The sequence below is a fragment of the Conger conger genome, chromosome 6 (assembly GCF_963514075.1).
Source record: "Conger conger chromosome 6, fConCon1.1, whole genome shotgun sequence".
Taxonomy (NCBI): domain Eukaryota; kingdom Metazoa; phylum Chordata; class Actinopteri; order Anguilliformes; family Congridae; genus Conger; species Conger conger.
This window is the reverse complement of record NC_083765.1, coordinates 21,390,960-21,415,947: the sequence shown is the minus strand read 5'-3', so window position 1 is coordinate 21,415,947 and position 24,988 is coordinate 21,390,960. Positions and strand designations below refer to the sequence as shown.

General features: G+C 43.2%; 2 protein-coding genes across 5 annotated transcripts; one reads left to right on the top strand and one right to left on the bottom strand.

Annotated features, from left to right (window-relative positions):
- Positions 1-2,077: 2,077 nt before the first annotated feature.
- On the bottom strand, positions 2,078-6,047 carry LOC133131463 (uncharacterized). Its single transcript, XM_061246837.1, has 3 exons — positions 5,858-6,047; positions 4,617-4,688; positions 2,078-3,623 (listed from the first exon to the last, which is right to left on the bottom strand). The coding sequence occupies exons 1-3, from the start codon at positions 5,903-5,905 to the stop codon at positions 2,850-2,852; spliced, it is 894 nt and encodes a 297-aa protein (XP_061102821.1). The 5' UTR covers positions 5,906-6,047; the 3' UTR covers positions 2,078-2,849.
- Positions 6,048-9,076: 3,029 nt separating this feature from the next.
- ap1ar (adaptor related protein complex 1 associated regulatory protein) lies at positions 9,077-24,972 on the top strand. 4 transcript variants are annotated; one of them, XM_061245850.1, is made up of 11 exons: positions 9,077-9,187; positions 9,402-9,478; positions 11,323-11,371; positions 11,507-11,533; positions 12,294-12,319; positions 14,314-14,410; positions 15,523-15,621; positions 16,621-16,670; positions 17,044-17,102; positions 18,713-18,919; positions 21,834-24,972. In XM_061245850.1, the coding sequence occupies exons 2-11, from the start codon at positions 9,408-9,410 to the stop codon at positions 22,091-22,093; spliced, it is 945 nt and encodes a 314-aa protein (XP_061101834.1). In that variant the 5' UTR covers positions 9,077-9,187; positions 9,402-9,407; the 3' UTR covers positions 22,094-24,972. The 4 variants fall into 4 exon arrangements, with proteins under 4 accessions (XP_061101834.1, XP_061101835.1, XP_061101833.1 ...); XM_061245851.1 differs by having other exon boundaries at positions 9,093-9,478; positions 18,797-18,919; XM_061245849.1 differs by having other exon boundaries at positions 9,093-9,478.
- The last annotated feature ends 16 nt before the right edge of the window (positions 24,973-24,988 follow it).

Here is a 24,988-nt window from a genome sequence, read left to right as displayed (position 1 = left end):
CATTGTCCATCTGCACTGTGAAGCGCCGTCCACTGAGTTCTGAAGCATTTGGCTGAATATGAGCAGATAATATTGCCCGAAGCACTTCAGAATTCATCCTGCTGCTTTTGTCAGCAGTCACATCATCAATAAATACAAGGGAACCAGTTCCATTGGCAGCCATACATGCCCACACCATGACATTACCACCACCATGCTTCACTGATGAGGTGGTATGTTTTGGATCATGAGCAGTTCCTTTCCTTCTCCGTACTCTTCTCTTCCCATCATTCTGGTACAAGTTGATCTTTGTCTCATCTGTCCATAGGATGTTGTTCCAGAACTGTAAAGGCTTTTTAAGATGTTGTTTGGCAAACTCTGATCTGGTCTTCCTGTTTTTGTGGCTCATCAATGGTTTACATCTTGTGGTGAACCCTCTGTATTCACTCTGGTGAAGTCTTCTCTTGATTGTTGACTTTGACACACATACACCTACCTCCTGGAGAGTGTTCTTGATCTGGCCAGCTGTTGTGAAGGGGTTTTTCTTCACCAGGGAAATAATTCTTGTCATCCACCACAGTTGTTTTCCGTGGTCTTCCGGGTCTTTCGGTGTTGCTGAGCTCACCGGTGCGTTCTTTCTTTTTAAGAATGTTCCAAACAGTTGATTTGGCCACACCTAATGTTTTTGCTATCTCTCTGATGGGTTTGTTTTGATTTTTCAGCCTAATGATGGTTTGCTTCACTGATAGTGACAGCTCTTTGGATCTCATATTGAGAGTTGACAGCAACATATTCCAAATGCAAATAGCACACTTGAAATTAACTCTAGACCTTTTATCTGCTCCTTGTAAATGAGATAATGAGATAACACACACCTGGCCATGGAACAGCTGAGCAGCCAATTGTCCCATTACTTTTGGTCCCTTAAAAAGTGGGAGGCACATATAGAAACTGTTGTAATTCCTACACCGTTCACCTGATTTGAGTGTCAATACCTTCAAATTAAAGCCGAAAGTCTGCAGTTAAAGCATATCGTGTTCGTTTCATTTCAAATCCATTGTGGTGGTGTATAGAGCCAAAAAGAGGTGAATTATGTCGATGTCCCAATATTTATGGACCTGACTGTATATAGGCATGCACCTGTCACATACTTAAGGTTACTTTAGCTTAGCATTCTGCAATCTGCCCTCGGGTTTATAACAGGTGAAGCTCATGACACCCATCACTGCATTCTGTGCTGGAAAGCTACCTAGCCATCACTTTCTGTGAAGAAAAACATCCATTGGTATGTGTTTATTTACAAGACCTTCCAAAAACTGCCACCATATCTTTCAATGCTTCTAGATTGGATAATAGGTATCCATAGAACACGGTCTCACGGTTGTCATTTCATGTTACTGGGGTTAAGTTAAATTTAGCAAAAAACCTACTGAAAGCTGCTGAATGCCACTTCATCAAAAACTATGACTGCACAGCATTCTTGGTCTGTTGATACTTCAAACAGTGAAATCTTCTCGCTGTTTCCAACAGACAAAAGTTTGCATGTTACCTGAGAAACTTTGGTTAGGGTGTGTTTGAATATTTTCTGGTCCCTTATTTTCTTCTTCTCATGAGAAGCACTGGTATTGGTGAAGCCAAATCAATTCATAATGCATAATTCAATTCTGAACACTGTTGCTCTGAAACATATATGTTTATATTTCACACATCAGATACACCAAACAGCAGAAGTATCAGAGTGGCAAAGGAACATGTATGGTCTTACCTTGTGCTACTGGAACGGGATTAATTTAATGACATCTTGTTTGCCTGGCTGCAAAATAGCGTTCTAACCTTTGCTCTTTGCGAACAGTTGTACATAGGAGGATACTGCACGTGAGGAATGATAGCCTCTTTCCACCTGTAGTGCAGCTCTGTGTGAATTGCTATGTATCTTGGTCGACATGGACTTGCTTCTGGCTTGAGAAGCTTGCAATGATGCAATTGTGTATCTTGTGACAGCACTAGTGTATAAGCAAGTTGGGGTGCAGATATCCTGAGTTCTGTGTGTATGCTAGGATTGCTAGGTGTGTAGTGGTTTAGAGTCAGAGAGGAAAGGTTAAAGTGAATGCAATTTATTTTAGTGTTTTCAATAACAGCAATATACAATTGTGCAAAATGCGGAATGGCTATCGAACCTTGAACCGTTCCACTTTTCCCCTTATATACTCAAAGATCAAAGAAAAACCCCAAATCATCAAAGAAAGACACAATCCCAATAAAATCACAGTACGTCAATGACGCTGCTTGCACTCTCTCTGTAGGCCTATCACACCAGATTAACATTTGTTGCACAGCTAGCTGCTGACTCATGGGTAACTTGCATTACCTACAGTTCACTTTTGAATGGTGTTCCAAGATCTTCATTCAGCACCCACTGTACCACCCCACCAATGACACCACCCTGTTCCCCATGACATTGGCTTTCCAACAACACCAAGCATGATTACACTGTATATTGAAAACCTAAGGTTTACATAACTATAAGAATCCCCAAGCCAGAACACAAGTGAAAACGTATCGTATCAGGGTCACCATCTGTAAGAATCCCCCTCCCTTCCAAAGTAAGTAGAATTTTTCAGTAAGTTATGCATCACAACGTATCGTGAGGTGAATAGCATCACATTGTATAGTGAATGTAATTACATCATGACCCATGAAGTGCAAATCATATTTATAAATCGCATCATGAGATCCTTGCCCCTACTAAGTGGCCACCTCCCATCACTTTCATAAGGGGATAAGGAGCTTTTTAGAAGCCTCAAAGTTGTTTAAAATGTTGAAAAACCGATTGAACCCTAACCCAAACAATAACTATGAACTAATTCCATCTAATGTTCAGCACAGTTCAGTAGTTTTGGCAGCAGTTTTGACTCATAAAAGTTCTCCAGCAGCTGCAGGTTTGGTTGCCACTCCTTGTCCCTCTTGATTGGGACTATAACCCTGTCCTTTGTAGTCCATACCACAAAATAACAAACATCCCTCCCAGCAATATGTATCTGTCCCTGTATCTGGTGCCAGTAATCATGATTTTGGCGAAGCTGGTAGTCTTCGCCGACTTTCTCCAGGAAAAAGTAATCCAACTCAGAAACTGCCTCCTCAATTGTCATGTCCCGGGCACTGTACGGACACTTGATTTCAACAAGTTCTGTGGAGCCAACCAAGCCGTCAGGAGAGGCACCCAACACCCCTGACTTGGATAACCACAGGCCGGAGTCCTGCACTACCACCTGTTTCTCCTCCTCGAAGGCCTTTCTTGCCTTCTCCTCATTCTGTATGCCCCACTTGATCGCTGGCACATGTTCCAGTGACCTTGGTTCAATTAAACGAGAGATGGCCGAAGAGGACACTTCTTTCCCACTTTGCAGTGCAGACAGGAGGACACCGAAGTTACTGCTGGTAATCCGGCCTTCCCTCATAATGCCCCACATTGGGTTCTCTCGCTGACCTCTTGTGGCGAACTCAACTGCTCTCCTCTGCTCATCCGTGAGCCCCATACCGGCCAGGATGGCCGAAAGCTCCAGATGTCCCTGCTGTTTGACGATGCTGGGGAATGACAGCACCTTCAGGGACTGGGTCTGCCCCAAAGCCATCTGTGGACAATTCTGAGAATCACATTTCACCAGTCCAGTAATTAGTAAATATACAATATTGGTCAAGACTATAAGTAAAATTACTTGTTATTTTTTATGAAACTGCATATTTAAGCTCAGAAAATTTTGGCTCTGTATTTCAGCACATTAGATGTGAAGTGAAACAATGAATATGACAGTGCAGACTGTCACCTTCAATTTGAGGATGTAAGTAAAAGTAGCCATACCATTATGGAAAATACTCCCAAGTTAAAAGTTCTATTCAAAATGAGATGAGAACGTGCAGCTCGACCGCCAGGTGCTCGTAGTGAGGGAACCATAAGGCAACCAGAGCTGGCAGACCGGAATGGAATAGCTAGGGAGTAGGGAGTGTCCGTGAGGTGGGACAGTCCCCTTAGCAGCCTGAAATGATTATTATTCTAATAATAAGCAGCTCAACAAGATCTCCAACCGTGGGAAAAGGTGTGTTTTGTTAGGGTTGGCCTGCAGGATGGTAGATCTTCAGGAACAGGTTTGGGCATCCCTGTTGTGCTCCAGGTGTCCATCATCGTTTAATTTCTAACATTGCATCATATTGTATGAGCTCATTGTATGAGAACCCTTATCATGCAAAGCAACCATTAACTACATCCATCCATAGGTAGCTATGTAGGGGAGTGAAAAGTTAAATACTTTCTTCTGAAGTAAAAATATTAAGTCTTAGTAATAGGACCAGGACTGAAACGGGCAAGTGTAGATCTCAATGCCTTTGTGGCCTGAGTTTTGGACTAAATGCCTCCCTCTCCCTTCCATCGGCTCCCCTGGTATTATTGCCCAGGTGAATAACTATGTTATGGATAGCTTGTTTGGGGAATTATTTAATTTATGAGAGGCATGACTCATTTTTTTATTGTATGAACAATCTCAGAGTGCTTTACAATAGGAAGGATAAAAGCACCAAGACAAAAATGATGCAAAATTAATACTTGTAGTAAATATTAAAAGAAACAAAGATGAGACCATCACCTCTCCACTCCTCCCTCCTGTCACACTGCTAGCTGGATTGGTCATTTCCTGGAAGCTGCTGGAATCCATGTTCTAAAAAACATGCATGTCATGTTACATATTACATACTTTTGTAAAAGATTGTAAGTGTGTTTTTCTGAACAAGAGTCAGTGGAGGGGGTCTCGCTGATTGATCTGCTGATTCAGCTTCACTGTCGGGTGGACATCAGAAGGTTAAAGATCGTCATTCTGATGTGTGGTCTGTGCAACCACTGAACCTCTTGACCATGTCTGCATATTGTTATGCATTGACTTGCTGCGACATTATTGACTGATTAGATATTTGTATTAACCTTCAGACCTGAATTATGTTCCAGGGAAGGGAAAAATAGAACTATGCATTTTCCCCATCCCAAATGCATCCAGAAATGAGATTCAATTAAAAAAATATTTTTATTGCAAATCTTTAATGATCATTTTTTGTACATTCCAGTGGATGCTAGGTCCGAAACAGTTATAGCATGGAACATATAAGATTCAATAGACAATGTTTTTTTAATAGTGGTGAAAAATGTCACAAAGCATTTGAAAAAAGGGGAAACAAATGGTGTACTTTGTAATGTGCACAGGGTCTGAAGGGGTTAAAGAGCTGGTGTACAGGTGTACCTAATAAAGTGGTTGCTGAGTGTATATATAGTGTATGCATCTCATTGTGTGTACACAGGTTTTTGTTGTCATGCAATTGTAGATTTTTAATCAAACAATTCAGAGAATCCACACTAACCACATGTGAATTATTTGATTTCGAATTAAAATTGTGTATAATAAAGCCAAATCAAGAAAACAATGCACCTGTTCCAAACATTATGGCACTCACTGTATATACTGTATAGTAATCATACATAATCATAGATAGTCCATTAACTCTAATGTGTTTTATTGTATGTTAATGTGTCTTGGGCTGTGCATATATAGTGCTCATACACAAAATGGTTATTGTGACAGGGAACGCTTATTTTGTTTATTACATTGGCAGGCAGGAAATTGCATAGGCAACCACCTAAAATGATTTTTTAAATCTACCTGCCATCTTGGCAAATAAGCCAAAAAGTTAATTTTGGACACTGAATGGGCACCTTTCATGTAAAGTTTCATCATCACTGACAATGTCATTTTGTCTTTCTGAAACTAAATTCATGCATACATTTTTTTTTTTAAAGCACATTATCTATTTCTGGAAGGAAAAGTACAGGATTTCTTACCTTAAATGTGCAGATGTTATTGGGGATATGCAATATATCCTTTAACATAAATAATTATAACCCCTGTCTGCCTAAAGCCAAAATATATTTCAGACTGTTCAGTTGAAATACTATTTGAAAAATATTCTTCACAAATAAAATGAAAAAATGTCCTAGTTTTGTGCCTGCTCCTTTGAGTTTGTTTAGCAATTGAAATCGTTTGCCAACTTTACCTCAATTTTGTTGCATTTATTGGCCCGACAAAATGAGGTCAACCCCCATTGTCAAAAGACAATTTTGATTGGATCCCGTTGTTTTTCTCAAAGTGGTTTAGCTTATGCAGAAATAATGGGATAGTCTGGTAATAATAGGCAAGCACTCAACCTACCTTTCCTGTTTCTTGAATTTTTACCAACAATTAGTCATAAACAACGTACAAACACAGAACAGATAAACTAACGGGAATTAGTAGGGGAAGTTAGGGTGTGTGTGTGCGTGTGTATGGGCGCGCGTGTCGCTTGAACAAAGGAAAGGTGAAAGTGGGAGTAGCTAGCTTGGGTAAGCTAGAGTTCTGGGTGTGTTAATGAGTTTCAGTGTTAGCTGTGAGAAGAGCGACTACTTGTGTAGTTCACTCTATATATGCGCGAAAGACGACGAATTAATTCACGTACATACACGGCTAACAGAATACATTCAAATGGTAAGACTGCAAATATAGAAACACAGATTCAAAATAACAGTTAAGACTAAGCTAACACTGGCTATGCCTGCAAATGCTTGTTTAGTCTTACTGAGAGCATACGCATTGCTGGATCCAAAAGACGTGCTGTCCTTGAAGGAACCGCGATGGTGCTGTGAATGCGTGTCCTGGAGAGGTGCGCAAAGCTGGGGCGTTCCCGTCTTAGCCGCGCGTTGCTGTCTGGACCGCTCGGTTGCTGGAAGGATGTTCGTTGGTCCCTTTTCCGGGTGGAAAAGTTCGTTGCTGGTATTCTTTGGTGGGCTTTGCAGGGGTAAACTGATGTAGCGTTCCGCGTACACCAGTTTCCACTCGCTATAGGCCACGAAGTTACCGCGAGGTAACTGGGTGTGTCCGTAGGCCTGGTAGTGCGCTGTGCAGCATTCAGCCTCTGTCCGAGTCTCGGAGCAGATGAGCTGAAGCGAATGGCCAAAAAGGGTGCGTTGAAGAAGTGGGTGAAGAGAAGAAGCAGAAGAGAGAGATCCTGAGAACGTGTCTTGCTCTATACAGGAAAGTTTATTGCTCCCGCCATTACGGGATTGGCTGAACCAAGCTAGACGTCATGCGGGGTGGACGTCGCGGAATTGTCCTGTGGGGAATGTGGAAGTTGTAGTTCCTACAAAATGTTGACTCTTCCCAGGTGATATATATACAAACTTTTCACAGACCACTTCGAAATTACAACATCCTTTTTCTGATAAGAAATATTAGGCTGTCATCACCACAAAAGTGATCATTGGCGATAGGAGGGAAATAGGCTGTTTCTGCTTATCTATTGTTACTTCACTGTCCTGTATTGCCAAATATGAAATATAACTCTTTGCCAAAAGAGAAGAGGATCATTTTGATTGGCTCATGTTGGGTTTTTTTTTTTCAAGTGGTTTGGCTTCTGCAGAACTGAATAGTCTGGTAATAACATCTACTTACCAGTTTTTTTAATCTTTACAAACAATTTCCACTCCATCTAATTCTTTGAGATTCGCAAATATTTAAGGACTAGAGCCCCAGGAATTTGTAGAGATGAGAGACAATGAGTTCAGTGTTCTTCAGTGGCCTTCCCAGTCACCGGATCTGAATCCAATGTGACGTTACGCTGATGTGTCCAATAGGGAGGTAAAGCGGATGTATCAGGAACGATACTTCTGGTATACTACTCCCTATTAAATAGAGCAGCAAAAGCTAAATATAAGCAAACTACGTAAAGTCTGATTTCAAAGTGATTTAAATACATAGCTTTATACTGAATATGATGGGCCGTCAGTTAAAAAGTAAATGTTCTGTTTTTAGATCGCTGAGATAGGATAGATAATGCTTTCCCTTTCATAGTAATGAAATTTCCACAACTGGACTATTCTAATGCCACCAACAGTGTGTCTGTCATCCCGACTTGTGCAATTTAAAAATTCTTATTAAAAAATGAGAGAGAGAGAGAGAGAGAGAGAGAGAGAGAGAGAGAGAGAGAGAGAGAGAGAGAGAGAGAGAGAGAGAGAGAGAGAGAGAGAGAGAGAGAGAGAGAGAGAGAGACATTGCCATCTGCTGGTTTAAATGGGTTTAACATGATGTGATCAACGTTAATGGCCATAGATCTTTCCCGCGCAAAACACACACGCACGTACATCAAACACACACACAGATATCATACACATAGTCAAAATGGATCTTCCCCACCTGAAACGCATATACAAACCACAGGTCCCCCAACGCTTCCAATCAACGCTTCTGTTTCATGCATAATACTGCCATCTGCTGGTTTAAATGGGTTTAACATGATGTGATCAAAGTTAATGCTCATTTCTGTAAAATTCCAAACAGAACATGTTATTGGATATTAATATTTAGATATCCCAGTATTATATTATTCTGAAAAAAATATTCATCTAAATGGACACAGCTAAAGTAAATGGAATTGTGTTTACTGTGTAGACAACTATTACACAATGGTTTTGACGGCCACCATTTGAGTAGAGGAATCATAAAGGTTGGATGTGAGTAATAGCAGAAACCACCATTTATACAAAAACCAGCGCAGCGCTCACTATACACCCCGTGAGCACTTTACTAGGTAGACCAATTCATCAATTAATCACATTTACCATTTACAGTAGTTTAAAAATTGTATGGTACGTACTGAAACGGTTTGCGGGCAAGCTATGTTGAAGGAGTGATAAAAGATATGTGGTCCCAATTGGACACATTGCGCAAGTTGGAAATAAAGCATGCTTTAAGAAAGTGCAAAATAATTATATTGCCTCAAACTTTAGTATTCAAAATTGCCGGTACATTTTTCAGTGCACTACTCTGAAGATTGTGAATTATTTTAGAGGTTTTAATCTTAAACAATCTGCCCAGTGCTGAGCACATGTTGTTTGCCATTTCACTTAAAACATTTTCACTTGTGAGTAGTAGCCTATTAGCTCTCGTCTAGTTGCCCAAATAACAAAATCCGTGAGCAAACAGGCTCCCTTTTGACACAATGTTTTACCCAAATGAGCATCCGTAGTCAAAAAATGGTCACGTGGATGTACCAGGAAGAGCTGGACAATACTCTGAACAATGAGGGATCTTCCCGTCCTGTGGCTTTCCCTGTAAAACATAACTGATAGCTGTGTTGAAGAGTAAATTAACCCTCAGTCATGTCTCTTATATATTCTGAAAGCAGCTATCTTAATCAAAACCAGATATAAGATTTTACTATTGTGGCCCCGAAATGGCCAATTTCATTGTCGTGTTTCTCGTGTGATGAGTTTTGATTGACTGGGGTGGTGGCACAGCTAACCTTACAACTGGACAGCTATCATACTTGAGGGTCTGAAGTGTGTTTTTCAACAGAATGCCATGGGAAACTGCTGGACTCAGTGCTATGGGTTATTTAGGAGAGAAGCTAACAGGATCCAGCGTGGAGGGGGGTGAGTGGAGTGTTCCTGGTAACTGATTTTTAATACCTCGTTCCGGTGTCATAGAGGGGTACCTCTGTTTTGCTAGCTATATTAGCTAACTGCTCCAGTTACATTTTTATATTTGGAGACTGGCTACGTTACTAATTTCCAAATTAATTCATCTTCCCTTGCCTTTGGTATCTTCGAAGTCTGAGTTTCTGCGAAGAACAACTGTGTAGCTATGCTGGTGTCGACCGCGTAGCACATAGTGTTCTGTTAACGTTAGATAATTATCTGGCCGGCTAGGTTTCACTCAACAGGAGTCGTCTGAAACCCTGCTTTTGGAGAACCGCAAGGTGTGCTTGGTTTCACTTTAAACTTAAAATCAGAAACGAATTTGTATCCAAGAAATCAGTTGAGGTGAATTTGCAGTGTAATAATAGGCTGATTTAACCATAGACGTGTATATGGCTTTAACTGATCGGTGTCCGTAAAGATCCAGTGGGCAACCATGACTCTTGCTTTCCTGGTAGATTACATTATTGCATTTTTACATCACAGGTAACATTTCCAAAACATAGCGTTGTGCTTTACGACATTAGACTATGTGCCTTTAGCTGGCTTTTACAGATCCTTTACTCGCATTTGACGTTACTTCTGAGATATAACCCAACTGACATAGCTGTTAATATTTATACGAAAAGGGGCGCTTATTTTCTCTGCGGAAAATGCGCACTCTCGCGATTTGTCCAGACGTGACTGATCTGAGTGTGTCTGACAAGTGGTCCCCTAGTTTCCTAAATAGTGGATTAACTATGGCAGTGGATTCAACTCGGTCTAGGGGTACCCCTGTGTACGATGGTGTTTGTTCCAACCCCAATTGCTATCAAATAATCTTAGCGTTGCAATGACACGAAAAATGAAATTCCCATGTTCATGTTGTGTTTACGGATGGTGCAGTGGGTAACATTGCCCACTCACAGCAAAGAGGTCTTGGGTTCGAATCCAGTTCGGCCAGGGCCTCTCTCTGTGTGGAGTTGGCAAGTTCTCCCCTTGTTCTGCTTATTGCAAACAATTACAAAAGCGGTAACCAATAAATGACTGATGTTAACTAATAGGCTCATCATTAGGTAGTTAAACATTTGTTTGATTAAATTATTATTTTTATTTCATTTTCCTTAAATGTATCAACACAATGCGGGTTGGCCTTTTTTTGCTTTTGCTTTGTCTTTGAATTCTTCATTATCTTTCAAGTGGTTCGTTTTGGTGGCCAGGTGTCAACACTTTCACCAACTAGGAGCCTAGTCTTTAATTTGATTAGGTGAAAATAATTTACCATTGCATTGGTTGCAATACAGCACAATACGCACAATATGAACATGGTAATTTTATTCTTTCTGGTATGCATACCTATTTGATAAAATGTAGTTTAAGAGTGCAACCCTAATTGAATAAAATGAACAGCTCGTTAAAATTCTTGGATTGCAATTGTGGTTGGGAGTTGGAATGAAAACCAGCATACACAGGGGTGCTCCAAGATCCGAGTGTGGGAACTGCTGAACTAGGGTGTCAGTCCTCCATGTAGGGAACAAGTATAGCCTACTATTTGTGACAATGCCTGGGTATATCACAGATTATGGAATGGTGTGTGTGCAATCAGGAAAGTTATTAGTAAAATGGCATAAGTGCCGGTCTTCTTTTTAGACAGCTGTTATTCATGTAATGAACTCATTTTTCATCCGTGTGGATACGTTATACAGGACCTTGTTTTTTCCTGATTTATAGGAGACAAGTTCCAAACATGACATTGAGTTTATCTGTTTGGTGCAGTAAGTAAGTTTATAATTGGTGTTTTCATGTCTTTATGTGCACAGGTCCAAGTACTTCAGGAGCAGCACCACAGGAGAACATTACACTATAGAGGTATCCCAGTCCACTTCAGCTTTCTTGCCTTGTAAAATCAGACTTGTCTATTCAGTTGTTTAAAACACAGTTGGTCTGGTTTTTCAGAGAAATTGCACGCAGATCTGACTGTTATTTCATGGGTTTTTTTTCCAGTTTGAGAACTTGGTGGAGAGCGATGAGGTGAGCACATGAACATCATTCACAGTGGAGGCGGGGTTTAACTTTCTGTGTTTTTAATGGTTTATTGAAAAGCGTATAATGAACTCATCATCATCAATGACATTCATTATCAGTGGTGACTGTTATGAGTGATCACTGTTATTTGTTATTTCAATGAGATTTGGCGTCATAAGAAACCCCTAGGAGGGGTGGGCCAGCAAAGTTTGCACTAATTAGCGTGCCTCCATGACTTTGACTTGTCCTGTCTCCATTACTGTAGTTAATCGAGAAATGGTTCTTTAAATCCCAAATAACCTTTCCCACACTTATTTTAATTTGTAACAATCGATTTAAAAATGTCAAATGTATTCTTTCACCTAGCAATTTGGCATTCAGGAGCATGATTGAAAACTGTAGCTCTGAGTGACACATTTGTTTGGAGGTATTTGTTCTGCTTCTAAAAATGACAGCAATTGATGTGCTACAAAACCATGTGATGCGACTATTGATATCGCTGCAATGACGCAAATGTTCATGTCCAAATTTTCTGGAGATGGTGTTGATATTATAACCTTTCCATCACTCCTGGGTGCTTGAGTCACTTTTTTGTAGTCTCTAAAATTGAATAAAGTAGGTTGATTTGGATTTATAGAAAATGTAATATGATACAGCATTTTGATATAAAGAAAAAATATATTTGAAGGGAACTCAAGACCACTGTTTTTGGATGCAACTTTTTCTCTCAGACCTTTTATGATGGTGTCTCTTGTTTTTTTTTAAGGGGGAGACGCCCAAGAGTAGCCCGAGGTGTGTGCCGTATGGAACAATTCACTCGACACACACACAGTATTTACTCGACACACATGCAGTATTTCACACACTGTCTGTCTTCTGTGCTACAGGCAGTCTCAAAATGTTATTTAAGAATTTGTATAAGAACTCATATTTGGATAAATATTAATGGCAGTCCAGGTAATTTCAGGTTTTCAAACCAAAAAAACATGATGAGTATGAGTGTTGTGAGTGTGATTTGAGCAGCTTAGTAAACCTTGATTTGTACAATCAGCTTGTCAGTTGAGGCAGCTGCTGCTATAATCATAATGATGTAAGAATATATTCTGATCATTTACTGTGAGCCGCGGCTAGCCTCTGTTCACAGGTGAGAGGGTATTCTCCTGAAGCATTTCATTTCTCTGACCACCCTGTAGCCTTTCAATGAAAAGTGCCAAGGTCATACACAGGTTGGCCACCAGGGGGTCTTGCTGAGCCGTGCATTAAAGCTGTAATGGAGTAATTTTAAAGAATGAAAAAGCTTTTATAAACGTAAATTGCTTTTTTTTTTTTTTTTAATTTTTATACATTCGCAAGACATGTCCATAATTCCATGTGAGTGTGTTGATATTAAGGCAAAAAATCTACAACCTGAGCCAGTCTCTGATACACAGGAGCAGAACACACACAAGATTATTTTTATCAAACAAAATTATTTTACACTTTTCTGTTTGAGTTCCATCTTGCTTCACCCCAAGACTATGTGACACACCCCTGTCTGACTGTGATGTGGGGGTGTATGTGACACACACCTGTCTGACTGTGATGTGGGGGTGTCTGACACACACCTGTCTGACTGTGATGTGGGGGTGTATGTGACACACCTGTCTGACTGTGATGTGGGGGTGTATGTGATACACCTGTCTGACTGTGATGTGGGGGTGTATGTGACACCTGTCTGACTGTGATGTGGGGGTGTCTGACACACACCTGTCTGACTGTGATGTGGGGGTGTATGTGACACACACCTGTCTGACTGTGATGTGGCGGTGTCTGTGACACACCTGTCTGACTGTGATGTGGGGGTGTATGTGACACACACCTGTCTGACTGTGATGTGGGGGTGTCTGACACACACCTGTCTGACTGTGATGTGGGGGTGTATGTGACACACCTGTCTGAGTGTGATGTGGGGGTGTCTGTGACACACCTGTCTGCCTGTGATGTGGGGGTGTATGTGACACACACCTGTCTGACTGTGATGTGGGGGTGTCTGTGACACACCTGTCTGCCTGTGATGTGGGGGTGTATGTGACACACACCTGTCTGACTGTGATGTGGGGGTGTATGTGACACACACCTGTCTGACTGTGATGTGGCGGTGTCTGTGACACACACCTGTCTGACTGTGATGTGGGGGTGTCTGACACACACCTGTCTGACTGTGATGTGGGGGTGTATGTGACACACACCTGTCTGACTGTGATGTGGGGGTGTCTGACACACACCTGTCTGACTGTGATGTGGGGGTGTATGTGACACACCTGTCTGAGTGTGATGTGGGGGTGTCTGTGACACACCTGTCTGCCTGTGATGTGGGGGTGTATGTGACACACACCTGTCTGACTGTGATGTGGGGGTGTATGTGACACACACCTGTCTGAGTGTGATGTGGGGGTGTATGTGACACACACCTGTCTGACTGTGATGTGGGGGTGTCTGTGACACACCTGTCTGCCTGTGATGTGGGGGTGTATGTGACACACACCTGTCTGACTGTGATGTGGGGGTGTATGTGACACACACCTGTCTGAGTGTGATGTGGGGGTGTATGTGACACACACCTGTCTGACTGTGATGTGGGGGTGTATGTGACACACACCTGTCTGAGTGTGATGTGGGGGTGTATGTGACACACATCTGTCTGACTGTGATGTGGGGGTGTCTGTGACACACACCTGTCTGACTGTGATGTGGGGGTGTCTGACACACACCTGTCTGAGTGTGATGTGGGGGTGTCTGACACACAGGCCTGTCAGTGAGGAGGAGATTGTCCACCTGCGGGAGCAGCGCTACGCTGCCATCAGTGACAAACAGGAGCTCCTCGACCAGACACTGCAAGCGCAGGTAACCCAGTCCAGCACCTAGGCTAGGCTAACCTGCGGGAGTTTACAGTGACCGAGGTTGTTACCCCACGCCAGTGCAGGACAGACTGCAGGATGGACGTAAATGCAGTTCGAAATATGCTTGGACAGTGGACACCATGGGCGAATCATATTGCACATTTCCATGTTTGTATATTAATTCCTGAGAGCCAAATCGAGTGTATAATCAGGTGATAAGGACATCACCAATTACAAGCACACTGTAAAATATAAAAGAAACTTGGCAGCATGGTTTGAATTTCATGTTAAAACAAATCTGAAGGGTTCCTCTATTGGCTAGAATCGGGACTCAAAACCGTAGGATTGCAGTCATTTTGATTGGTGATTGATGGCACTGTTGGGACTGAAAGGGTGTAGGAGGACATGGATGAGCTGAGATGCATCTGACTATGAAAGTCATTTCTTCATAACTAAGCAGGAGGCAGGGGCATTGGACACATAGCCGGGTGTTACAGGGTAGTTTTGAAGAAGAAAATTAATTAAACGCAGAATGTTCCCTTAGAAAACTTTCTGTTCTACACATTTCACCTTTTATTCTGCTTATTGCTGCTTATTCCTGGTCAGGGTCACAGGGGGTGCTGGAGCCTATCCCAACATGCATTTGGCGAGAGGCAGGAATACACCCTGGACAGGCCGCCAATCGCAGACACACACGCACACGCACACACGCACACCATTCACTCACACGCTCACACGCTCAAATACGGTGTCCCGTATTTGAAAAGGAGTATGGAGAGCCACTAATGGAGGCTGTGAGCACCAGTTAGGGCTGATGGTAAGGTGTGTGATCTGACCTCCGGGGAGTGCAGAATCACTCGTGCTGCGCTACGCTACCATCAACCCATCGCCCTGAAGACCTCTTCTCCCCATGACCATTGCCAGACAGTGATTATTTATTTTTGTCTGTTATGTTTGGTTTGCACATTCATTCCCCCTTTGCCCATTTCTGTGCTTTTTATGGTTTGCCTTTTTAATTTAATTTCTGGTTTTTTCAGTCCTCCTCCTCCTCCTCATGTTTTTGCGGTTTTGGGACGTGGCGGAGGAGGCGGGGCTGATGTTGTGGTTTGTGTCCAGCTGGAGGCGCGGGAGGAGGCGCTGCGGCTGGAGGAGGAGGCTGAGCACGCCGCCCAGAGGGAGGCGGCTAGGGCTGCGCGGGAGCGAATGAAAGCAGAGGTGAGGCAGCCCCTCCCTCTAGCCCCGCCCCCCTTCTGGGTGCCTCTGACCATGCCCAATCTCACCTGGGCTCCGCCCCTGCAGACAGAGAGACTGTGAGAGAGCAAGAGAGGGAAGAAGAGATAGGGAGGAAGGTGTGGGTGTCTTTAGGAGCTGGATATTTGGAGCACAAGTTCTTTTAAACCAGTGTGTGTCCGTGTGAGAGTGCTTGTGCGTCTTTATTCTCTGCTCATAAATTACGTAGCTAAACTAATTAGTTCATTGGTTTGGCATTTCTAAATTAAATTGACTCACCACAGTCTTGTGTGACATGCTGCATTTGCTCTATGCTAACTGACATTCAGTGTTGTGGTGCATTATGGGTAGTGTAGTTCTTTGAATGATTGGAACAGTTAAGCCAGACTAAGTGGCTTTCAGCCAGTGGGTCTTTTCAGCACAGAGCAGCAGGTACGATTGTGGGCATTTCAGGGCCATGGGAGTTCTGGCTGGCTCCTCTCCTCCCAAAAGGAGAGTCTCTTCCCCTTCCACCTGAAAAATATCCCTCTTTATATACTCCTCCACCTCCTTCCTTTGCTTTGTTATTCTGTTTTTTTCTGTTTGTTTAACCAGTCTGTTTGCGCTTTTAACCCTGCTTTGGCATTTTCTTGTTTTTTCCCCATGTTTTTTCAGTCCTTTACCTCACACGTTGCTATGATAAAATACTTTTTGTTTCACGGTTGCTGATGAATGGCTTGTTGGCACATTGGTCTTGCTGCACAGTTTATGCATGATTAAATCTACAGACCGTCGAGCTGGATCTGTATTCATCATGTGAGTTCATACCTGTGAGATTGGCTATTCTGTACTCCCGGCTGTCTGTATTTCTTCAGCTTGGTCTTTAAAAGGGCGGGGGTTTTTTTCTGTGAGGGTGTTATCTCTGAAAGGCGGGGTTTATTTTCTGAGAGGGTGTTATCTCTGAAAGGCAGGGTTTATTTTCTGAGAGGGTGTGGTCTTTAACAGAAGCAGGCAGCGGAGGCCAAGGCAGAAGATGGAACTGGACACCAGAAGATGTGAGTTCTCCATTTTTATGCATCGCAGCGGCATGGCAAAGCTGTAGAATATCTAAGAAAATAAACTTTTTCTGTGAAGGGGGAACATTTTACACTGTGAACTCACCCGAAAGGCCTCAAGAAATATTGCTATGACAAGGCACGCACATTCTTTAATCCGTTAAGGTGTAACATCTCAAATACTATGTGATGAGAATGTTCTTAACTGAATATTCTAATGCTGATTTCACAATCACTACTCGTAAGTGAAAGTAGTGCAGTTCTAGAACAGGAATCGAAACTGGTCTTCAAAGGGGTTAGATCAAAACCTTCAGTTTACTTGAAGGCTAATTTACGCCCTGTGATGAAGTTTTCTGTTTTCCTTGGCCCTTAGCTCGGCCGTGGGAGATGAATTTGTGAAGACCCAGATGGGGGGGCCGTCCCGGAGCAGCCGTGAGTCTCTGGGGGGGGCTGGTGCTTGATGTTGCTGCAGCAGTGAAGCCCCCCCCCTTAGATCTTTGTTGTCTTCTGTTGCAGGTCTACCATCCAACCTTTATATGAAAACTGACATTGATTGGGCACCATCATAATATTTTTTAACGGATGCCATGTCATCTAGCCCTAGTTTAACCCCTGTGTTTTACCTCACAATGAGTATGTTGCTATGGGTTGCTATGGCGGCTTGTTCTCCAATGCGTCATCATCAGGGAATGACCTGTAACAGAAGAAAACAAAGATCTAAGGGGGGGCGGGACTTCACTGCTGCAGGAGTCCTCTGTGTGCCCTCTGTGAAACTGTGTTGCACTAGCTGTACTTCAGTTCAAACGTAGCCTAGTTAGCTATAACTCCCTGTAAGACTTGTGTATTGTTCTATTAATACTCTTGATTTTTGCATTGCTAACATAAAAGCGGTGACAATTGAAATAAGCAACTTAAGTAGCTAACAGTCCTGTAACCTACACCTGCCTACACCTACAATCACACAGTCACTCACAAACGGTAAAACATATTTTCTGCACACAGCATCATTTTTTGGTAACACCATGGCATTTTGCAGCTCGGTAATGAAGTAGCAGTTTAATTTATGAATAAGATATTTCAGTATCGATCTAACTAGATACAATGCCAATTGGCATTGGCGTGGAGACCCATTTTTATCATTGATTATCCATTCGTCTGAGTAATGACTTTATTAGCAGATTTTGTTGTCAATACTGCATAGTTTGGACTTAAAACTGGTCCTTGGGATTTTTCAGCTCGCTGGTTAGCTTGAATGTGAGGAATTCTATGATTAGAACGCATTAAAAGTAAGCTTACCAGTGACAAAGTGATCCGAAAAAACTTGTATATAATCAATTTTTTCTGGTGTAAGATCTTGTTTACTCTCAATTTCCATTTGTTTAAAACATTATCGTAGCTAGCCAATAAATTAATAATAACAAATAAAATTAATAATAAGAAGGTAAGCTGTCAGAAGACAGACCTCTTTTGGGAAACCTGTACAGCATTACAGTAGTACAGTTGACAGGCACACAACGGCATTTTTGCGCTACAGTAAAAACTCCAAAAAACTCATTAAAAGCATTGAAGGTGAGTCAGCTGAGGGTGGGTTTCGACCAATCACAGCTTGGGGTTTGTCACGGTCGCGCAGGTGAAGCAGCTTTGAGCCTACATACTCCTTCGAAATAAATGGCTTTAGAAACACAAATACATTTCTATGAGGACTGGCAGAAAATACAGAATGCAATGGGCATAATCAAGAGCAGGGCTGCCCAACCCTGCTCCTGGAGATCTACCATCCTGTAGGTTTTCACTCCAACCCTAACAAAGCACACCTCATTCAACAGCTTGTGATCTGAGCTGCTAAATAGTAGAATTAGGTGTGCTAAAGTAGGGTAAAATGAACAGGATGATAGAACTCCAGGAACAGAGTTGGGCAGCCCTGCCCAAGTCTATGTTATCACATTTATTTAGAATACAGTATCATAGCACTGTGAGGCGAGATGTGTATTTTTAGTCTGTATGTGATTGTGTAATAATGGTGCATAACTATGTGATTCCAGCAGGGGGCAGTATAACTCCCCTGCTGCCTGAAACTCCACAAAAACCGGGAGGCAGATGTCATTGGCTGCTCTCTCTTGTAATAGGCGTTTCCTCGGAAACCAATGTGGCCACGCCCAATACTGAGAGCAGCTATGATGTCACCAGCAAGACTCGCTCGACCAATGAGGATGGGACCTCGCTCGACCTGGAGTGGGAGGATGAGGAGGGTGGGTCTTCATCATTCTTTCTTTTTATTATTATTATTGTTGTTGTTATTGTTGTTTTCTGTGTCCTGTGTAAATATTATTATTAGCAGTAATATTATTGTAATTATTGTTATTAATAGGGATTTTTAAATCTTTTTAAAGGGATATTAAATCTTTGCTATTTAGCTCAATTTGAGTGTCTGAATCGGCGCACTTGCCTACTATTGAGAGCAAACAAGATGTATACAACTTGAATACTCAGTAGTAGGTAATACTATAACTGGAATGGCACTCATAGTCCACTGCAGTAGATCATAAGTAAACTGACTCTGCATAGAGGTCAGGTCAAAGTGCGTTCTGACACATGGCCGAGTCGTTTTCTTTGGCTTCCACAGAAGCCAGCATGTCTGGGCATAAGAAGCTGAGTTTCAGGGCCTTGGGTTGAAGAATAACGCTGGCAACATCCAACAGGACCTTGAGCTGCTTCATGAGTGATTACAGAAAGCACAAACCCACGTGTAAACTCGCTGTGTTCGTGAAAAATGCAGAAACGCAATCGCACAGTGAAACTGAACACTGAGATACAGTTTCGCCACCCACGATATGGACACTGCTCTTATCATCCCATTCTTTTCCGCTGATCTCCATATTCCAAAGGAAAAGTAAATACCAGTGCAGCAGTGTTTGAATAAACCACAAGGAATCTTACTGGTGGTAACAAGCTGGGCTGCATTTTTGATGACGAGCCAAACTGGATTTCTGGCATGTATCATGTCACAATATCCATATTCCAAGGCCTTGCGCAGAGATTAAAAATTGTTTTTGTTTGAAAGGTGCCGACGTTTAGTTTCTCACATTACCGTGTTTGCAGGCACCTCAAGATCAATGTCAGGGGCCTAGAGCACAGGGTGTAACACACACACACACACACACACACTCACACTCACACTCACACACACACACGCAGACATTTACCGTAATACTTTTATTCATGTCCACATAGCAAAGTAACAATGAAGGGCATAAACAATACACAGTACAGAATAATGACATAGACACTTGCAGGATTATTAGGGTTGCAGGTATCGGCGGCGCCTCCAAATATGGCGGCAACCTATTATTGCGGACATGGAACAATGTCTTGCTGCTATGCTTGCAATTTTGGCATTCCTGCCAGTTGCAGACCCCTAGTCCACTAGTCTGTGGACATTGGCATGGCTGCCAAATATAAAAACTAACAGTTTACCCTTGTAGCCAAGTTGTTCTATGGCGGACACCAGGGGCTGATACTTCAGTCCCTTAGTGAGGAAGGCTTCTTGTACAATGTACAATCAAATGTACAATCAACCTCTAAAATGGACACCGCTCTGCTTTCCTCATCAACAACAGCATCTGGAGCATTAGCAGACACATTGTGAAGTAAATTGCTATTATTACATGGTACACACACGCACACACACACACTCACATACATGCACACACACACTCGCATACATACACACACGCGCATACACACACACACACACACACACACACACACACACACACACACACACACACACACACACACACACTGTAGCAGGCATGCATGGCCCCCCTGGCCACACTCCTATGCCTTGGAGCTATTAAACATTTGGGACTGAGGTCTGGAATGTTCCATCGCCTCTCCCTGTGTCTGGGTTTTGGACCGGGACGCTGAAAGGGTTACCCTGCAGGACGCTAGGAGCTAACCGCTCAGAGCCACTGGCAAAGGAAGTGAAAGGAAGACTTTCATGCTGCTGAAAAACCACAAAAATCATAATTTTCTATTGAGGAGAAAAGGGTAGCCTTCACTTCAGTTGTCGGCTCCACAGTGTTTATTTCGAGCCAGCCTGTCTTATGTGGAGATATGAGTGTAGGACGCGTTGTCTGAAGGCTCCATCAGCATGTCTCTGTGGGAAAGAAAGTTAGCTTGTGGAGTTAGAATTGCATGTTAGTTTGACATTGCTATGTAAGAGATTTTAAAGAAGCATACTATATTCAGATGAGTATCTGTTTAATCAGTCTTTGTGTTTTTTAATAAATAATTTTAAATGTTTTTATTTTATTTTGATTACCCACACTCTCTACAGATCATGTTTTTTTGCTTTTCAAATGCAGCAAAAGACAGGAACTGCTGACTCTGTGGGCTTTTGTCCACAGTCCTTTTGTTGACGACGCGGTGGCGTTGGGTTTGTGTTTTGCGGTGCGCGTGTTCGGCTCAAAACCGGCTTCGTTGTGTTTTTCTGAGCTGGTGGGACTCGTCCGCTATGCCTGCAAACGGCCCTGCACCCCAGCCCTGCCCCCACCCTGCCCCCACCCTGCCCCCGCCCTGCCCCCGCCCTGCCCCTGCCTGTGCTGGCGGGCAGCATACTACCAAGAGCGGACGTGCGGATTGGAGGATGTCGAGGTTGAAAAATACTGTCCAATTTCTTTTTCCCACTTCCCCCAGCTGTAGGGGAAATTGTGGAACAGTTGTTTCCTTAAAGTGCACTGAAGTACTTTCAGTGTGTGCACGGTGTGCGCTGAGGCTGTTGCACATGAGCACCTCTGCTCTTTAGGTGCACAGCTGCATGTCCTTTCACAGGGATCCCCAGTGACTCCACACATTTTAGATTCCTCAGCTTTAGAACAGAATAAATCAAAGACTTCCTGTAAATAACTACATTCTAACATAGGCGTGTGCTGACAGCATTTTCTCTGACTCCATATTCTCTGAGCTGTGATTGGTTCTGTGCTCTGACTCCATATTCTCTGAGCCCTGACTGGTTGTGTGTGCTGACTCCATATTATCTGAGCCTTGATTGGCTCTGTGCTCTGACTCATTTCTCTGAACTCTAATCGGTTGTGTGCTATTCTCTGTGCCTTGATTGGTGCCCTGATGCCCTGATTGGTTGTGTTTTCGGGCCTTGGGCAGGAATGTCGGCGGCAAACCTGGTTCCGGAGCGTTCCCGGACAGAGGAGGACATCCTGAAGGCGGCGGCGGGAAGGCGGGGCCAGCGGGGGAGCTATCCCCCCTCGGCCTCAGAGGATTCCAACGCTCTGGAGTGGGAGAACGACTTTGTGAGCGCCCATGCCGATGACGACTCCGACTGCGACGGATTCGTCAACCCCCTGCTGGACACGCCCTCCGAGGTCACCGCGGAAACCTCCGTCTCTGACCAGCAGGACAGATAGTGGAGGGGGGGAGGGGGGGTAATCCAAAATATAGGCCCACCGAATGTTTATCTTGCATTACGAAACCAAACTTTCACTGACCTGCTAATCGGAAGCTAAAGATTAGGGATAATTTTTATGATCTGAGGGCCATTTTGATTGAGTCACTGCCCTCTCTGTGCTGGATTTGGTACTCGTTTGTTGGTGGGTGGATTGTAGATCTAATTTAATCCACGCTAATAACATTAACAGCTCTGTTCGAATGTAATGGCTAACAATGCCGCCCACAGAAAAATCTGATGTGTGTTTTGATTGGCTGGTATGTCAGAGTTTCTGCTGTGAAAAGTAGACTCCGATGGACACACTTCATCGTTTTACAACCTTCCTGGATTTGGCCTTAGTTTGGGTGAGTGTCTTTAGTCTGCCTTTGCTGTCTTCAAATGGGACATACTTTTCTGTATTGTTTATCTATACTGAAGCAAGTGCAATTTACAAAGTGCTCTGATCAGCTTTGTGTGTGTGTGTGCGGGCAGGAATGTAAGCCTTCCAGGACAGACAAACACACAGTGTAAAAAAAATCACACCAGAAGCCTTGTCTTCTGTCTTGTAGATTAGATTTTTTTCATGGGGTGACATTGGCTCAGGAGGCAAGGGCAGTGGTCTGGCAGTCGCAAGGTTGCCGGTTTGATCCCGCCCTGAGTGTGTCGAAGTGTCCCTGAACAAGACACCTAGCCCCCAATTGCTCCTGACGAGTTTGATGCCTTAGATGGCAGCCAATCACCGTTGGTTTGTGTGTGAATGGGTGAATGTACCGCGCTTTGGAGAAAGGTGCTATATAAATGCAGACATTTACCATTCATACTTTAGTTAATTCAGGGAAGCTGAATGACTGACTGATAGTTTCACATTGTTGTCGTGGTTCACTTTCACTTTATCATGGATTACGGTCACTGTAAATATGTGCACGGTGTTAAAGTAGGAGTTAGACTGAGTGGCAGCATTTTACATTTTTAAATCAACATTCCAGAGATTTAATATATTAATCAAGGAGTCCCCAACCCTGGTTCTGGAGAGCCACAGGATCAGTTTTTTTATAGTTACTCAGTACTTAATTGGTTAAAGCAATTACATCAGAGCAGTTTACAAATTTATCTGAGCTCATCTGGTTTCTTTGGGTATAAATTGATTGCTTATCTTACAGTGAAAAAAGCCTTGTGGCTCTCCAAGACCAGGGTTGGGGACCCCAGCAGACCCTGTGGATCTCCAGCAACAATAAGATCAGTGCAGCCCTTGAGCAAGGCCCTTAACCCCACATTGATTTGGATAAAAGCGTGAGGTAAATAACTAATGCCCAGTGTGGGGGCTCCTGTCCAGGGGAGAGTGGTGGACTGCCCCCATCCCCTACGGGCCGGGCCTGTCTCTCACCATTACGGACCGCTGGATGGCTTTTAGAGCGGTGGTGTGAAACGCGTGAGTGCTTGTGAATGTTGCCAGGTGTGTGTGAGCGAGCGTGTGTCATGTTGAATAACTCGCCCTTCTCTCGTCTTTTCCATACTGTGTGTGTGTGTGTATTTTTCTACCTTGCCTGTTTTAGATGCTTACTCGGATGTTTAATGTTGGATACTGCACTTTTTCTGCTGTTTATCATCACTTCCCTCTCTCCCCATCTCTCTTCCTCGTTCTCACAAAAGTTGCAAAAGCACATCGAGTTTTAGCATTGCGAGATGCATTTCACATACCACCCATACTGCATACTGGATTTGCTGCTGTTCCATCTCATTTGACGCATTCCTGATTGTAACCTGTTGTATGCACCACGCCATAAAGCGACGCGAAGCATGCACAACCTCACATGCATTTGCAGAGCGTGCATGTTTGCAGTGTGTGCACGTAGGAGCAAATGCCTGCAGACGCTGCGGCCCGCAGGACATGGAGTTGAGTAGCACTGCTCTAGAGCAGGGATACTGAAATCTGGCCCTGGAGGCCAGGAGAGCTGGTTTTCATTCTTCCCTTCTACTCAGGTCTGAGTTATACCTGGGAATGTGATCTCTGGCCAGTCTGGGGCATTAATCCATCATGTAGAAAGGAAAAGCAGCATTACTACTGGCCTGGAGGACCAAATTTCAGTATACGCACTTTAGTGTGTTGGGCCTCATACACACTAGCACCAAAAACCCGTTTCAAAACCGCAACGCATTCTAGTGATGTGTACCGACAGTTCAAGATAGCGAAAACCTCTCGACTAACACTTTTCCCAAACATTTTGAAACTAAAACCGCCAGTGTGTATGTAGCCCTTGGCTGTAAAAGCTACAACAGGAGGAAGCTTAGTCAGTGTGAGTGAATTAGTCACTGAGTGAGAGTGTGAGCGAGAGGAATCTGCTGATTTTCAGGCTGCTATTAAAACTAATTTCCCCTGGGACACAACCTATGCATCCACACTGCACCAGTTGACCAAAGAAAAGCTGGGAGTGATGCGTGTAGTTCTGTAGTGTGTGAACCCTATGCCCCTATTCTTCATATCTGTGAGATTTTATGCAAGACCTTTTTTGAACTTTTTATTTGAATAGTATATTGAAATGCTGGGCCTGTGTGGTTAGCAGCGGTGATGGCCATTTGCATGGGGAGAGGTGGAGCAGGACGACAGACACAGGTGTGTGTTTGTGAGAGAAGCACGTTCCCACCAGGAAAGAAGACGTGTAACAATCTGAACGTTCCTTTCGAAACCCGTTTCTAAACACCTGACAAGACAAGATACACGTACTGTACCTGGAGGTGTTCTTCAGGAAAACTTTGCTTTGTCTCATCTTCAAAATAATAATTTAACATTGTTTTGCTTAGTTGAGCATTCTGTAAGGTGTTGAAGTCTGCCACAAATAAAAGTGAATGAGGAGGAAGAAATGGGCCGCCCTTTTTT

Excerpts from the sequence above, each read along its gene's own strand:
- LOC133131463 (XM_061246837.1), bottom strand. The coding sequence starts at position 5,905 with ATGTTAAAGGATATATTGCATATCCCCAATAACATCTGCACATTTAAG. Across the intron at positions 4,689-5,857 it reads ATAACATCTGCACATTTAAG|AACATGGATTCCAGCAGCTT; the intron begins GTAAGAAATCCT and ends CATGTTTTTTAG. Across the intron at positions 3,624-4,616 it reads CAGGAGGGAGGAGTGGAGAG|AATTGTCCACAGATGGCTTT; the intron begins GTGATGGTCTCA and ends TGTGATTCTCAG.
- ap1ar (XM_061245850.1), top strand. The coding sequence starts at position 9,408 with ATGGGAAACTGCTGGACTCAGTGCTATGGGTTATTTAGGAGAGAAGCT. Across the intron at positions 15,622-16,620 it reads GGGAGCGAATGAAAGCAGAG|AAGCAGGCAGCGGAGGCCAA; the intron begins GTGAGGCAGCCC and ends GGTCTTTAACAG. Across the intron at positions 16,671-17,043 it reads GGAACTGGACACCAGAAGAT|CTCGGCCGTGGGAGATGAAT; the intron begins GTGAGTTCTCCA and ends CTTGGCCCTTAG.